The following is a 17,516-nucleotide window of genomic DNA, read 5'->3' on the forward strand; positions in this document are numbered from 1 at the left end:
AAGTATTCAACTAAAAGTTGTAACCCTCTGAGGGTTTTTGAGGCAAGCAGTGTATCTTTCGCAAACAATAAGAGAGAGAATTTGCTATCTGCATGTATTGGAGATGCATTAGCATGAACTATGCAACTAGATCATATAAATAAAAGGAAAATAATGGAGTAAGCATGTATCCCTGCCGCACGCCTTTATTCATGGTGATACATTCTAAACCAGCTCTTGTGTTTTGTGTCACATGTGTGACAGAGCTAATCACTTCTAATGACATTTACATTGATTTCCTGCACATTAGTAAATCTATTTATTTTATTTGTTTAAATGAAGTACAGGTAAGGAGAAACACAGAATGGTGTAAGTTTAATTGATTCTGCCCCTTGCATTCATCACGCTTAAATGTTGGTATTAAAACAGACCATTTAATAAATCATGAGAATGCTATTCTATAACAGCCTTAATATTTTAAATTGACGCGCGCATTCTGTGGCGGGATTTTAAAAACTGACATGTGGAGAAGCGCTCACTCATCTTGCTATCCAACAACAAGTCCATCCAGGGTGATACAGTATGATAACATTATTTATGAATGTCACGCGGGCGCAAGACAATCACGCAATATGGCGGATGGCGCTGGCGCATCCCTCGGCGGCGCACTGCCCTTTGGGGTCGCTGGCTTGAAATAAGGTTCATGCCCCAAACTCAGTGGTCCAGCACAAGCCAGTGAATGTGATTAACAGGTCTGAGATGTGTGGTCTCCAGGAAGAAGGAAGGCAGTCACCTAGATCACCAAATAACACTGCTACAAGGCTGAAAATTACATTGGCGCTGCCTGAGTGAAGCATGCGAAATGGAAAAAAGAACAATTTGAAGGGTTCTCCTCTTTTAAAATGGTAGTAAAAAATGAATGGTTGCTCAAAAAAAACTGCTAGCAGTTTAGACCTGCACAGATGGCATTTCGCTGCATCTTGCCCATCATGGACAATCTGAGCAAGGAAGACCCTAATCACCTCCGGGACCCCTGGTAAGATCAAACTGGAAATGTCCCATTAGGCTAAATAGGCAGACTGCATTAAGGACTGTATCAGACTGACAGAAGAAAACATCTGTATGCCAAAATCATTGATTTGTTTGGATTCTCTATTTGGGAAACTGGTTAGAAACAAGTTAGGATTAACCTTTCAGGTTGAAGCCTGCACAATACAACCTTCCACAGCAGGGTGCTTGGTGAGGAAGTCTGGAATTCTGGGCAAAGGCCTGTGTCGCTTTGCTACTTGTCGAGTAACAGGTGGGCAAGGACATGGTTTCAACCACAGCAATTATGGCATTCATGAGGGCATCACTGGGGGGTAAGGGCTCCAATGTTGCCAGTCCAGGTTGGAGACTATCAGCACATTTGGCTTAGTTGCCAAAGGAGGGCACTACAATTCTAGTACAGCTTTTGCCTCCAAACCACCACTGCCAATTAGGTGCTTTCATACATTGCAGGCCAAGTGTCAACTCAAACTCTGCTGCAGAGGTGTAAAGTATTCTAAAAAATAAGATGCAACTACATGCAAAGTCCAACATAGAATAGTAAACTCCAAATGTGTTGCCAGAAAATTCAAACGGAGACATCAGAGAAGGGAGCAGGCAGTTAGAAGGAGGACGGAATGAAGAGAACATTTAAAGGTAGTAAAGGTGCTGACGAGAGGAACTGAGTTCAGACTTTGGGTGTTCCACTGGAGTAGGAATTATTTGGGGTAAACTTTTGTTGAAGACAGGAGTTTCAATTAAGAGGGTATCAGATTTTCTCAGTTGGTAAGAGCCTCCTGAAGACTTCAGTTTTCCAACAAGACAGAGTAACTGGACAGAGTGCACAAGTTTGAGCACTGAAGGACAAGTTACTTACCTTCAGTAACATCTTATCTGGAAGAGGCATGATCTAGCCGCTGATTCCTTACCTTTGAACTTCCCAGGCGTCAGACTGGATTCGGAAGATTTTTCTTGAACGGTACCCCTGCGTGCCGATAGGTGGCATCGGTCTACTTCGCCTGACATGATCGGTGTTGTTTCCGTCATCATAACATCTGCGTTGTCTATATATTCGCCACCTCGCTGCGCTGACATCAGTACTTTTCGTAACTTTCCACACCAGATGCGCGGAGCCATGAAGTTGACTGACATTGGTGTGTTTAAACAACTAGGGCCCTGATGGGAAACAGCCATGATATGAAGAACTGATCCACAGCACGGGGAGATTGGGTGGGTAGGTAAGGAAGGACTTTGCGGCTAGATCAGGTCTCTACCAGATAAGGCGTTACTAAAGGTAAGTAACTTGTCCCTCTGATAGAGACATCTAGTAGCAGATTCCTTACCTTTGAACAGATACCGAAGCAATACCATCCCCAATACCATTCTTAATGGCGGCTGCTGCGCAGCGGGCGCTCCGCTGGCGCGCCTAAGGCAAGCCCGTCTGCGCCCGTCCGTGCCTGGACCGCGCCCAGTACCAGATCCCCTGGCCCCCGCCAGCGACACGACACCCGATGGCGCTACGATGCCAACCTCCTCCACGTACTCCACGCCGGCCGCTCACCTACCTGCTTCCAGGCCACCCCGAAGCGCACCCACAGACCCTTCACCTGCCGAAACTGCAGCTTCACCAGCCAGCACACACCAGCACGACCTGTCCCTCCCACCAGGGCAGGCCACAACCATTTCAGATGCATACTGCTCAACACCCGCTCTGTTCACAAGCACGCCGTCAAACTCTGGGACCTTCTCGACTCATCCTCCCCGGACGTCGCCTTCCTGACGGAAACCTGGATGAACCCCTCATCAGCACCCGACGTTGCCATAGCCATCCCGGATGGCTATAAGATCATCTGCAGGGACCGCACCAACAGACCGGGAGGAGGAATCGCCATCGTCCGCAAGAATACTCTCAGAATCTCGACCAGCACCGAAAACACCCTCAGCACCGCCGAACACCTGCAGTTCCAGATCTACATCGACCCCATCACCACCCTCAGAGGAACCCTCGTCTACAGACCCCCGCGGACCCTGGCCACAGTTCAGCGACTCCATCACCGACATCATCAGCTCGCACGCCCTGGCCTCCACAGACTACATCCTCCTCAGAGACCTGAACTTCCACCTTGAGAACGCCAGTGACAGCAACTCCACCACCCTGCTCGCCAACCTCGGACTCTAACAGCTCGTCACGACACTCACCCACTCCGCCGGACACAGACTCGACCCCATCTTTTCCGCCAGCAACCACGTTATCTTCTGCCACACCACCGAACTCCACTGGCCTGACCACCACTGCATCCGCTTCTCCTTCAAGAAAAACACCGTACACAATCAACCGCAACAAATCCCCCATCGCAGCTGGAAGAAGGTCACAGAAGACCAGCTAACCACCACCCTCGCCCGAGACCCACCAACCGACCACACCAACACAGACACAGCCGCCCGTAACCTCAGGCAATGGATCGACAACTGCGTCAACACTCTCGCCCCGATCAAGAAACCCTCAAACAGACGCACCGATGGAAGGGCCATCTGGTTCACCACTGACCTCCAGGCATCCAAACAGACCTGCCGAAGACTCAAGAAGAAGTGGCACCACAAACAGACTCCGAACATCCACACTGCCCTCAAGAACGCCAGCCGCAAGCACCACCAACTCATTTGAACCGCCAAAAGGACCTCCTTCAAGGAACGTATCGACAACAACGCACACAACAGCAAAGAGCTCTTCAACATCGTCACTCGCCAACTCCAGCTCGAACGACATCCTGCCGTCACAAGACCTATGCAACTCTCTTGCCACCTTCTTCCACCGCAAGATCAGAGACATCCACGACATCTTCAACACCCAGACCCCCCCAAAAGCCGCCAACACCTCAGACCCACCATCCCCCAGCCACACCGGCCTCCTACTCTCCTGGAACCACGTCAACGACGAAGACCCCATGAAAACCATGAACACCATCCAATCCGGCTCACCGTCAGACCCCTGCCCTCACCACATCTTCAACAAAGCAAGCTCCATCATCGCACCCCAACTCCGGAAGATCTTCAACAGCTCCTTCGAGACAGTCACCTTCCGGCAGAGCTGGAAACACGCAGAGATCAACGCCCTACTCAAGAAACCCAAGGCAGACCCAAAGAACCTCAAGAACGTCCGGCCCATCTCCCTGCTCCCATTCCCAGCGAAAGTCATCGAGAAGATCGTCAACAGACAACTGACCCGCTTCCTCGAAGAGAACAACACCCAGGACTCATCCAAATCCGGATTCCACAGCAACCACAGCACCAAAACCGCCCTCATCGCCGCCACCAACGACATCAGGACCCTGATGGACAACAGCTAAACCGCGGCCCTCATTCTCCTAAACCTCTCGGCCACCTTCAACACCGTCTGCCACCACACCCTACGCACATGCCTCCACAACACAGGGATCCGCGACAAAGCACTGGAGTGGATCACCTCCTTCCTCACAGACAGAACACAGAGAGTCCGCCTCCCTCCATTCTGATCCGAAGCCACCAAGATCACCTGTGGCGTACCACAAGGGTCATGCCTCAGCCCGACCCTTTTCAACGTCTACATGACACCGCTCTCCAAAATCGCACGACCTCAACATAGTCTCATACGCAGACGACACCCGGCTGATCCTCTCCCTCTCCCAAGGAACCCGCCACCACCAAAACCAACATCCACGAAGGAATGAAGGCAGTCGCCGAATGGATGAAGAACAGTCGCCTGAAACTGAACTCTGAGAAGACAGAGGTCCTCATCCTCGGCCCCACCCCCTCCGCCTGGGAAGACTCCTGGTGGCCGGCTTCGCTGAGAGCTGCGCCGACACCCACCGACCACGAACGCAACCTGGGGTTCATGCTGGACTCGTCACTGTCAATGACCCAGCAAGTCAACGCCGTCTCCTCCTCCTGCTTCAACACTCTCTGCATGCTTTGCAAGATCTACAGATGGATCCCCACCGGAACCAGAAGGACGGTCACCCAGGCCCTCGTCACCAGCAGGCTGGACTACGGCAACGCCCTTTACGCCGGAACCACAGCCAAACTCCAGAAAAGACTTTGACGCATACAGAATGCCTCCGCACGTCTCATCCTCGACATACCCCGCCACATCACTGCCCACCTGAGAGACCTGCACTGGCTCCCCGTCAACAAGAGCAGCACCTTCAAGCTCTTCACAAACGCTCACAAAGCACTCCACGATGCCAGACCTACATACCTCAACAAACAACTCACCTTCTACACGCCCAACCGCCAGCTCCGCTCCGCTGACCTCGCCCTCGCCACCGTTTCACACATGCATCGAACGAACACCGGCGGCAGATCCTTCTCCCACCTTGCTGCCAAGACATGGAACACCCTCCCCATCCACCTGCAACAGACCCAGGACCTGCTAACCTTCAGGAGACTTCTTAAGACCTGGCTGTTCGAGCAGTATAGCTCCCCCCCCCAGCACCTTGAGACCCTCGCGGGTGAGTAGTGCGCTCTACAAATGCTTGATTGATTGATCCCCGGAGGAGGGGCTGCGGAAAAGTTTAACCCAGAAAGTCTTGTATGACCAACTGGCCTAAGAGGCACTCCCTATGGACCGGACTGTGCAGGTAATAATGCTTGACAAACGCGTGCAGGGAAGCCCACATAGCCGCGTGACAGATGTCAAGGACCGGAATACCACGCTGGAGAGCCTTGGAGGATGCCTTAGCCCTGGTAGAATGAGTTCTGAGGCCTTCAGGAGGCTGTTTCTTTGCCAGAGCGTAACAGATTTTAATACAGCGGATAACCCATCGGGAGATGGTCCTCCTTTGCACAGCACAACCCTTCTTTGCTCCAACATATCCCACAAAGAGTTGGTTGTCCACTCAGAACTTTAGTGTGGTTAAGTTAGAACGATAACGCTCTTTTTGGGTCCAGACAAATGGAGACGTTCTTCCTTAGAAAGATGCGGAGGAGCACAGAAGGTGGGCAAGGTGACAGACTGCCCCAGATGCAAAGGTGTCACCACTTTAGGCAAAAAAGAAGCCCCAGTGCGGAGCACTACCTTGTCTGGGAAGACGGTCAGGTAAGAAGGCTGATAAAGTGCCTGCAACTCGCTTAGCATTCTGTTAGAAGTTATGGCTTCTAAAAAGGCTGTCTTAATTGTAAGCAGCCAGAGGAGGCAATTGTGCAGCAGCTCGAATGGTGCATACATTAGATAAGTGAAGAGCAAGTTAAGGTCCCACTAGGGCATGATAAAAGGTGAGGGGGAAACAGATGTGCAAGCCCCTTCAAGTGATGGTTGGCCTGGCAATTGTAGAAAGCGCTGAAAGGTAACTCTTTAGAGTGCCCTGAGCAGAGCCCTGCTGGGTAAGAGGTAGGCTGAAAAGGAGGATGTCAGAACGGGAGGCAGACAGAGGGTCAATAGACCATTTCGTACAATATTTACAACATTTTTGCCATCTGCAGGCGTATATCGACTTAGTGGAGGGATGCCTGGCTGCCAGAGTAACTTCGCACACTTCGGGAGGAAGGTTGAATGCGGTTAACAGCCGCTGCTCAATCTCCACCCAAGGAGGCAGAGGGTTGACAGGTTTGGGTGGAGAACCTTCCCCTGCTGCTGCAACAGAGGATCCTCCCAAAGGGGCAGCCATATCAGAGGATTGATGCTCATCTGCAAAAGCTCTGGATACCAAACTCTCCGTGCCCAGTATGGAGCCACAAGAATGACTTGAGCCCGGTCTCTCTTGATCTTGTTGAGCACTCTGGATAGGAGTAGTATGAGAGGAGAGGAAAGGCGTATAGGAGGCCTGAGCTCCATTCGAGATGAAAAGCTTTGCCAAGAGAGAACCGTCTTGGAAACTCCACCGAGCAAAACTGCTGACATTGCGCGTTCTCAGCAGAGGCGAACAGATCTAAGAAAGGCTCTCCAAACCGCTGAAAGAGTCCTTGCACTACCCCCACATGGAGACACCATTCGTGGTTCGTTAGGCACTGACAACTGAGTTCGTCTGCCCTGGTGTTCAGGGCACCGGCCAAGTGTTGAACCACCAGGGATATGCCCTGTTGTTCCAGCCAAGTCCAGAGATGCAGGTCCTCCTGATAAAGGGTCCACTACCCAACCCTGCCTGGTTTGTTGCAGTACCACATGGCTGTGGTGTTGTCCGTGAACACTTGCACCAGCCTTCTTTTGAGAGAAGGTAAGTAAGGTTTCAGTACCAGTCACATGAAGCTCCAACAGGTTGATGTGGAGCCCAGCTACGACGGGGACCAGAGACCACTGATCTCCACCTCCCCCAGATGGCCGCCCCATCCCAGAAGTGATGCATCTGTCACCACTGTAAGATCCGGGTGGGGAAGGGAGAGGGGTCTGCCTGTGGCCCATTTGCGGTTTGTCAACCACCACTGCAGATCTTGTGCAATTCCTTGCGAGATCTGCACCAGGTCAGTGAGATTCACCACTGCTGTGCCCGTTGGAACTTCAGGTCCCACTGAAGAGCCCACATGTGCCATCTGGCATGATTCACTAGTAGGATACAGGAGGCCATGAGGCACAGCAGCCTCAGAGTCAGTCTCACAGAAATCCAGGATAGAGGCTAAAAACATCAGTATCATAGCCAGAATATCCTGGACTCGCCATTCGGGAGGATATGTCCGAAACTGCACCGTGTCCAGAACAGCTCCAATGAAGGGGAGCACCTGGGAAGGAGTCAGGTGTGAATTCGGCATGCCGATATTGACTCCCAGTGAATGCAAAAGGTTCGCCCTAGTCTGGAGGTGGGAGACGACCCCCTGGGCGAGCCAGCCTTCAACAGCCAGTAGAGATAGGGGCAGACTGAAACTGTGGATTTCCGCAGATGAGCTGTGACCACCGCCATCACCTTGGTGAACAACAGAGGGGCACTGATGAAGGAAGCACCGTAAACTGAAAGTGCTCGTGGCCCACCGTAAACTGCAGGTAGGGGCGAGGAGCAGGCATGTCCATAAGGTTGGCTTGGACATCCCCAGAGAAGCCAGACATACTCAGCCAGGCGAACGGCCACTGTCGAGGAAATCGCTCTGCCCAGCAAGTCTGTTGTGTCAAGGACACAGCGGATGGTAAACTTCGCTGCATCTCACCCATCACCAACAACTTTGGAGAGGACAGTCTGGGCCTCCTCAGGGGCTTGTGGCAGCACGTGCACAACAGTCTCCCATAAAGAATAGGAGTAATGACCGAATAGGCATGCAGTATTTATTGACTGCAATGCTAGGCTGCTGGAAGAGAACATTTTCTTTCGGAAACTATCCAGCCTTTTGGATTACCTATCTGGGGGTGCAGAAGGGAACGCACCACGAAAAGTAGAGGCTAGGATCACCAAGCTCTCGAGGGTCAGGTGAGATATAAGGTAGTAGGACTTGCTTCAAAACATTGGTTTTGACAGCCACAGGAAGAGCCTACAAGTCAAAGACCTCCGCAGCCCTACTTACCACCATGGCTAAGGAAGCACCCTCCTCCGTAGTCAGGATAGGAGGGGAAAGCATGCCAGGCTCTGGAGAGGTATCCAAGACACTGGCATCACCCAGTTCCTCATACCAGTCCATTTCATCAGTATAAGGTGGGACTTCTAAGGGGTCCTGCGTCCTCTCTCAATCGTCCTCCAATCCTAGCTCCTCAAAATAAGGCTGAGGATGTGACAGAGTCCAAGGGCTCTGTCTGCGCCGGCCTCAGTGGACCCATGGCCGGCTTCATGTCGACGGGGATGAGAATGGGCTGACGCAGTCGGCAGGCGATGTCAGTAGTCTCGACGCCGGATGTGGCGTCGGCGATTGTCAAGGAGGTGCGACAGGTGCTGGTCTGGATCCTGAAATGGATTTATGAGGAGCCATGGGTGCCGGGCCGGAGCTGCAGGTGTGGAATCCAATGAAACTCATTCTGCTGAGCCCACAGGGCCCGAATACATGCCGGCATGGGCAGGCTGCCCATAAATGGCACACATGGCGCCATAAAATTCTTTCAATTGGGCGGGAGTCGCTCCTGGTCGCAGAAAAGGAGGGAAGCGCAGAGCAGACCCCAGCATATGTTCCGTAGAACAAGACCTCGAATGTCGAGACTCCTCAGTCGCGTCACGTGATAGCCAGGGAGAACTTTTTGTGTTTCTTGTGGTGCTTCTTACCTGACCCCTTCGAGGACTTCGAATGGGAGGATGAAGACTTGATGTCCCCCGAGTGGTGCTCGGACCTTTCTCATGTTCGGAAACGGGAACTAGACCAACATGGAGACCTCTGAGGTGCCTGACTAAGGGCGGCAAGAAGCTTTAGGGACTGCTCCCACAAAGCTTTAAGCGCCATGGCAAGCAGGCGGAGCACGAATTTGGGTCGTGGTCAAGCTACAGGCACCAGAGACACACAAGGTGGGGATCCGTGACCAACATGGCCCAGTGACAGGCGCTGCACGGTTTGAACCCCAAGGTCTTTTTGGATATGATGGAGTACCTACACACCAATGAAAAAATAATGACAAAAAGTCGAAAAAAGTATGCCAAAAAATGACAGAGGGTAGCTTTCTTCGACGGATCTGTGTTGGATGGCGAGGAAAGAAAAGGACTGTCAACAGCGCTGCGAGGTGGCGGCAATATAGATGATGTGGATGTCGCGATGACGGAAACGTCAACGTCACATGGAGTCAACAGACGCCACCTATCGGCGTGCAGGGGTACTGCTCAAGAAACATCTTGCGGATCCAGTATGAGCCCTGGGAAGTTTAAAGTAAGGAATTTGGGGCTAGATGTCTCTATCAGATCTCCCAAGTTTATATACAGAGCTACACTCAGTAGGCAGCCAGCTTATAGAGAGAAGCATAGAAATGGCACAGTCAAACCATAGGGACCCAGGATAAGGTGTGAATGCACAATGGCTTTGAGTGCCGCATGGGGATTTGTTGGAAAACCACAAAGAATGGCATTCCCATACTGTAACTGTGAAAGTAGCAGGGCTTGGAATAATTCTTTGAAGTCATGATCTGGTAAAAAATAAAACAAAAAGTTGATCCCCAGTTTAAGTCTGAATTGATGACTTCCATTTTAGCCATGCTATAAATGCGTTTCTGAAACAGGAGTCTAATATAGGGGATGAAGCACATCAATTTGCTTTCACTCATGGTTGGAGCACCCTAAAATATGAGTTATTTATAGGTGAGTAAGACTGATGCTAAATAAGTAGGAATTCAGCTTTGTTTGGATTGAAATTCAGATGAGCAGTAATTCAGGATGGAATCTTGGTAATAGCCGAAGCCAGTAAAACGATATCTTCAGGACAGCAATCTTTCAAACAGCTGGGTGACAGTCGCATACTGCTGATAAGATCCACTAGAATATATGATAATGTCACACAGTGGTTCAAGATTAATACTGAGGAAAGCAGGGGCTAATACAGATCTTTGGGAATCTCACTGTGTTGTTGGAACAGGATTGGAAAAAGTTCCCAATTTTAATCTGAAGCGAGTGTTTAAATAGAATGTGAAGTACTTGTGTACACTTCATTCAATACCCATGCAGTCTTTTAAAATGTGAACGAGAATCTCATTGCTAGAGGTGTCAAATGCCGTTGACTGATCAAGTAAAATCATCAGGAGGGAGTCATCAGTATACAAGATGGTTAAAGCATCATCAATGATCTGCAAGAAGGCACTACAACCAGCTTTAAAGCCTAACAAAAGCCAGCCTTGTCGTTCAGTCTTTTCTAGGATCACAAGGACCAAGGCAGCTGACAGCAACACTGGGGTCTTGTTTGCATTCTCCTCTACCTCAGAACGGTGAAGGATGACAGGGGCAGATTTTAAAGGCCTAATGCACTGTTTACAACTACTTCACTTAGAGCGTGAAATAGGTCCAGTATAGCTATGTTCTGGCCTAGTTTGATGCATGACGGGATTCTAACCTCTATCCTTTGCAAAGATAGGGGGCAAAATGTTGAGGGGCCTCTGGACGTAGATGAACACCCCAGTGAGATACTTGGGCATCGAAAAAGGGATTGGTTATTCATGGTGGAATGAAGAGAGGAGCCTCACAGCTCTTGATCAAGGTCTTGCATGAGTGAAGTGGATTTGTAGGGAGCACAAGCACACCAAAAGCTGGTCCTGGGACAATCCTCCTGAACATTGGAAATGGTCAGGGAGATATTAAACAAGAGTTTGTGGACTTCAGGAGAGATCACTCCCCACAACACTGTGCAAGACCTTGGGGGAGTGGGAAATGGGTTTGAACCCATCCCCTCTTCAGCAAAGTTAGAGAGAGTGCATAGCCCATGGGGAGGCCGTGGTATACTGTTTAGATCCCCCTCCACACAAAAAAACTCCTTGGGTGAAAGTACTTTTGATTATTATCTCATGTGGACCTGAATTACAGGGTGGGGAGAGATCCTCACAAATGGGTGGTCTCAAGGTTGCAAAGGCCATCATGCTGCTCCACTTATTTTTCTTTTTTATTTCTCTCAATATTGTCCAAAATCGTATACATTTGTTTCTGTAGATGGTATGTTCTACCCTCATGAAACAAACATGCTACACCATATGCAGCGCTGACACTCACAGGTGTCCTGTTTCTTTTGCTGTTCCTTCTTTGATCAGTGTACGTGTTAATGTGAGGGAGGATACATTTTTTTAAAGAATCAAGCCAATCAGCTACAGTTGTAGTTAATTTAGGAACATTATTTGCATTTCTCAAATGTTCTTAATGTTAAGAAACATGAATTGGATATTTATAGATAAATACAAATCCGCACAACGGACACATGATTTTGACCTCATAACTTAAGTGTGCCATGAAATGTCACACATGCATCCTTCTCACTGTTCATTTGCTACTTCTGGTTGGGACAAGGAAGACCTCAATGATACTGGCTAAGTGGGTGTGAAGGAAGAGTGCATTTTATTTACTGCTGACCTGGGTTACTTTTACCTTACAGGGATGTGATGGGCGATGTTCACACTCACTAATATTGAGTCCTGAAGACAAAATATCGCTGTTACATTTTCATTTTTACCACAGAACTGGAATACTGTACCAATTATGGGTGTCCAGCTTTTAATAACAGGCAAATACAACCAGGATTGACAATAGGAATAATGGAAAGGATGAAAGTCCCAGTGAGCAGCCAGAGCTGGTAAGGGTGTTTTACCTACAGACGGATGAAAGAGTGTGGCCCATCTGATCCTACAACTGATAGCATTATGGAGACCCATTCTATACTTGTGACTAGAGGTTCCTGTGGCATAACCCTGTATTTTTAGCAGGGGTGCCTCATTTATCGACCAGCAGACAATCAGCATAGGGTAAAAAAACACCACAAAACTAACAGTAACAGCACCAATTAAATTGTAATGCACCAAGCTTGTGGCTGTGATAAGGTAATAAGTGTGTGGAGGGTTACAGAAAGGAAATCATAGATATGGGCAAAGGCCGGTTTCAGAGTGGCTCTCATGGTATGGACTGCACCACAAAAATTAACACCGTTGGTCCAATTTCATGTGTGGGACTTCCAGAGGTCAATATCCCTTCGAATTGGCATATCATTGAATATCATGCTTCTGATCCTAAAATAATAATTATGTACTTTACAGTAATTAAACTATTAAGTAGCTTAACATCTGAAAGTGCTGTTATCACCCACACCAGGCTAGTCATCTAAATCAGCCTCATAACGATGATAAGTTGAGTAAATTCACCAGGATTCAAAACCTGTGAGTTGCTATTAACAACACGAGTACAGTACCAGGTACTTTATCCAATGAAGCGTTAAGATAGACTAATAATTTACCACTAAAAAGCGTAATAAACACCTGAAGTAAAGAGCAATTCTTCTCTTTAATTTAAAAAAAAAAAATCTTTGTGTTTGTCGGGGAGAAGGTTCCCAGCACAGGGGTACCCCTCCATTCCTGACAAAGTTGTGAATAGTAAACTTCTTTGCTATCTTTCAGCTGTTGATAACATCAAAAGAGGACATGGGTAAATAAGTAAAGAATTGTTTAGTAACTACTTTTCTTAGGTTTGCAACAATCCATTCTTTGAGAAAATCAGACAAGAAATGGTCACTTTGTTACTTCAAGCATTACAGGGAAGAGTTGACAACCATTTATGGCTGCTAGGATGAAAGTGTCCAAGGATTCAAATCAAGAAAAAGCCAGTGTCCAATTGAAACATTCAATACAACTTCAAGGCAAAAGGTCTGTTAAGGTTATAAGGGAATGAAAAACTTCAATAAGCGAATAATAGAGTTTAAACATTATACACTGACTGTTAGAACCGAGGGTCTCTAGTTGGCTGAGGTAGGTACTATAGTCCAAATAGGGACCCTTACTTCTAGGTCAGAGAAAGGAAGGACACCTTCTCAGATAGCCCCAGCTCACCCCCTTCGTAGCTTGGCACGAGCAGCCAGGCTTATCTCCAAGGCAAATGTGTAAAATATTTGCATCCACACTCTCAGTAACCCAGTGATAACACCACAAATGGACTCCACACGAGTTTCATAAAAAACAATTATATGTACGCTGTGGGGTTTAAGGTTTAAAACTATAATAACTGTTAAAACCCCTCTGAAAGAGAAATAGCCCTCACCAGAGAAAACAGATAAACACTGAAAAAACACCTGCACAACCACAAACTAAATGTCATTCAAAGAAAGGAAAAAGAGAGTGAAAGGGTCATTTTTTTTTCTTCCTGAAGGGGTCAATACAATGTAACTTTGTTATACAAGCTAGCAGTAAGAAAGACTGAGCTAACACTATTCTGCTTCAGTTTTATTGTTTAGGGATGCCACTAAAATATTGTTTCTGCTTCGTTTTGCTTTTTCTCAGTTTTGTGGTCTTTCGCCTAAAGATGCAGGATTTAGAAGCATGTTTTAGGTCGTTTAATTATTTTATAAACTATATAGAATCAGGAAATATCAAAATCATATTTGATATTTTAGCTGCGTTTGATTCTTTCACTGATAGGTAAAATGGCTGGTTTCATAAGAATCTTTCCTAATATGTGTCATCACATTTACCCACAGACAATGGATAAAAACCCTTAATACATCAACCCACAGTTTCTAGTGGGTCAGTATTGATAGTTGGTGAATTGCCAACACCCCAGGCTTTAAACCTTCAATGCAAGGTATAGTGACAAGTATAAGTATAAAGAGCGCTACCAACAAGCATCTGGGATAGTGGTGAAAACATGACACCAAACTTCTGGAAAACATGGAATGCAGTGTCACTTGGAATGCTCTGCAAAAAAGGTTTTTTCCAAGTTCAAAAAAGATTGGAGTGATATTGTTTCTATTTGCAGTGATTCAGCTATGTATCTGAAAAAGTTGTGTGATGACCTGTCAAAATTGATACCCGAGTTGAAGTGATTCCATGTAGGAGATCCTTGCCACATGTTAGATGGGATGCTGGAAGCACCTTTACAATCTTTACAGTTAATGAGGGATGCTATTGACCTTTTAGTCATTCTGGTGCACTGTTTTCTTATGCACAGGAACTAAAACGTAAATATTTATCATTTCGTGCTTGGTGTGGCATCAAAGAAAGAGTCTTCCCAACTGTGCCCCTTAGCTGATGGTTCTTAGTCCAAGGGGCTATGAATGCTATATTATCCATGTGGCAACCGTTTATAGAATTTGTGCTTAGTGATGATGTCAAAGGCAAGAAATGTGAGGATCTTTGGCCGCATATTGATAGTGATGTGAAAAAAGTACACTCTACTGCATTCTTAGATTTTTACAGGAAAACATAACTGCTGTAGTGGACATAAAAAAAAAACTAGAGTCTGAAAAAACCCTTGTCAGCCAAGTGTTCAGCATAATTGGTGTAGATGTGAAACATCTCCTTGAGAGTAGGCTGGGCGACACCTTTAGTGACTTTGGACCTGCAACATGTTCCATGTTAGAGTGCTTGCCACTTGGTAAGGAAAGCAATGTTGAAGAGCAATTCAGGAACTTTTAATTTTACAATGTATGAGAAATGGCTTGCAATGATGCATAGAAATGTTCCTTCACCACCAATGGCATTTGAAGTCAATGAAACCTCACTGTGGTACTCTGTACAAGTTCTAGATCCCTTCAATAAAGGGAATTTCCTCTGTAGTTTTAAAAGTGCTGCTTCATTTTTGACCGCCTCAATAACTCTGAGGGCATAAGCGCCCAGCTCAACGCAAATGTTGTTTTAGTGGAACTCGGACCCCCCCCCCCCCCCCCCCCCCCCCCAACGGTGATGGTTTGAGGTCTCTCCTTGGCAAAGGCAGGCTCGGGCCGGCTGCGGCGAACTCTCACAGCTCCTCTGGGGATGTCGGTCCGGGCCGATGGCAATTTCGATCGCAGCACTTCTGGTCACGCTGTCGACCGAAGCAGAGAACAAGACTGCTCCAGGACACACAGTCATGAGGCAATTTCTCACGAAGGTCTCCGGCTGCAACAGGGCATACACACACAGCGTTACTGAGACTCACTTGAGCTCCGGATGCACACGATCACAGGGCAATCCTCACGAAGGTCTTAGGCTGCACGAAGCACACGCACACGGCAGGGGTTCCTCTTGACCACGAAGTAATTTCAATCCTTTTCAGTCTTGATCAGTCAAAGGTCCAGGGGTTTCAGCTCTGATAGTTATACCCCTAAATGTCTTTCAAGTCTTTGTGTTCAGGGGGCACTGACCCCTATCCAAACCAGTTCTGGGTGACTCCCTGTCAGTGACACCTTCTTCCTTTGATAGTGGGGGTCTGGATCTTCAATAACTCAGCAGGAGATGGAGCCATTGTTTTATGGCAGCAGCCCAGGCCTCTTCACCTCCAGGGGCTACTCCTCCCACCCAACACTCCAGATGCAGGTCAGCCTGTTGCGGTCTCACCTCCTCCCCCAGGTCAAGACATTTCCCACATCCTATCACTTTCAAATCCAGACAGTCAATCCACAACCAGGCAGAGACACACAGAATTGTAAGAACACAAAAAAACAGCCACTTCTGAAAGTGTGGTTTCTAAACATACAATGCAAAAACCACCTTCACAAAAAGATGTGTTATTCAATTGTGAGTTCAGGCACACTAAACTTCACCTCTCCATCTTAAGCCTATGGGAAGATAGGCTGGAAACATATTACACAGCCTTCCCCATTCTGTCCTATGGGCAAGATGGCCTTGCAACAGTGCAAAAACGAAATGGGGAGTATTTCACTGTCAGGACATAGAACACACCCAAGTACATGTCATACCTTTCACAGATACTGCACCCTGCCTAGGGGGTTACCCTGGACCTACCATAGGGTTGTCTGATGTGCATGGAAAGGGAATGGTAAGGCTTGGCAAGTGGGTGCACTTGTCAGGACAACAAGGCAGTTTAACAAACTGCGCGCAGGCACTACAGTGGTAGGCCTGAGTTCTCTCTTTAGGGCTACTTGTGTGGGTGGAACAATTAGTGCTGCAGGCCCACTAGTAGCATTTGCATTACCAGCCCTGGCACACATAGTGCACTTTACTAGATACTTTGCAAGTAAGGCAAACATACCCATTATGGACAACCAATTACCATAACACTTTATACAGGGAGCACTTGCACTTTGACACTGATCCGCAGTGGCAAAGCGCCCAAAGCATCTAAAACGCAATCCATCACAGCATCAAAAATGGAGGAGGTAGAGGCAAAAAGTCAGGGGTGACCACGCCAAGAAATGCCAGGTCTAACAATGACTATATAAAAACTGATCATGCGTAGGTAGTGTTACTTCATAGGGAATAACGATAATATATAGATGTTATGGTGTGTTTTCTATTGTAGTCAATCAGAATACCCCATACACGGAACAGATTAACGCCTCATTTATTAGCTATTTTGGATTACACAGACAAGACCCAATGGGTGTCAGAGCAGCTCATTTAGGAACAGATGCAATACATATAATACAGATTCATACAGTCAATATCATAAAGTAAGAACACAAGGTTACTATATCATTTACACAGGCTGAAAACTAGAAAAAAAATGTTAGCATGATTTACAGAAGTAGCAGTGGTGATCCGCATGACAGAAGCATTCAGTATACAACATGATGGAAGTGGTGCTAAAATAACAGAATATTCAACACTTTATCATAAATTTCAAAGGATGTGGATGTCCTACTGGAGCCTATACATTTACATTAAATGTACATGAAGGCCGGTGTTACTGCAAAGCTCAAATTTAAAAACTGAACACAACATTTTCATTCAAAGGCAAAACAATTCTCACCTTCTTGTGCTTCCTTCAGTTTTCCAAGGGCAGTCCTGGCCGTGCCCCTTCTGGCAAATGCTTTAGAATATGAACCATCCAAGGATATGGCTTGAGTACAGTCCTTTTCAGCATCCTCATACCTAAATGGGCAATTAGGACCCAGTATGAAAATCTATACTATAAACATAGCTTTTGAAAATTCAAAACTGAAAATTCATGCAGCTGATTTGACCAATGAAGATACATTTCTGTCAACCAAATGTATTGTAGACAATAACTATATACTTTGTGTTGCTGCTA

At 47.3% G+C, this 17,516-nt stretch overlaps 1 protein-coding gene across 8 annotated transcripts in view; it reads right to left on the minus strand.

Annotated features, from left to right (window-relative positions):
- The window catches only part of RPAP3 (RNA polymerase II associated protein 3), a 319,254-nt gene that overhangs the window by 126,246 nt on the left and 175,492 nt on the right, over positions 1 to 17,516 (minus strand). For all 8 annotated transcript variants that reach the window (XM_085653336.1, XM_085653330.1, XM_085653333.1 and 5 more), the window contains one exon: positions 17,235 to 17,356. In XM_085653336.1, the coding sequence (XP_085509462.1) occupies positions 17,235 to 17,356 (122 nt within the window). The remainder of the gene's footprint in view (positions 1 to 17,234; positions 17,357 to 17,516) is intronic.

This window comes from Triturus cristatus, chromosome 4_1 (assembly GCF_964204655.1).
Source record: "Triturus cristatus chromosome 4_1, aTriCri1.1, whole genome shotgun sequence".
NCBI classification, from domain to species: domain Eukaryota; kingdom Metazoa; phylum Chordata; class Amphibia; order Caudata; family Salamandridae; genus Triturus; species Triturus cristatus.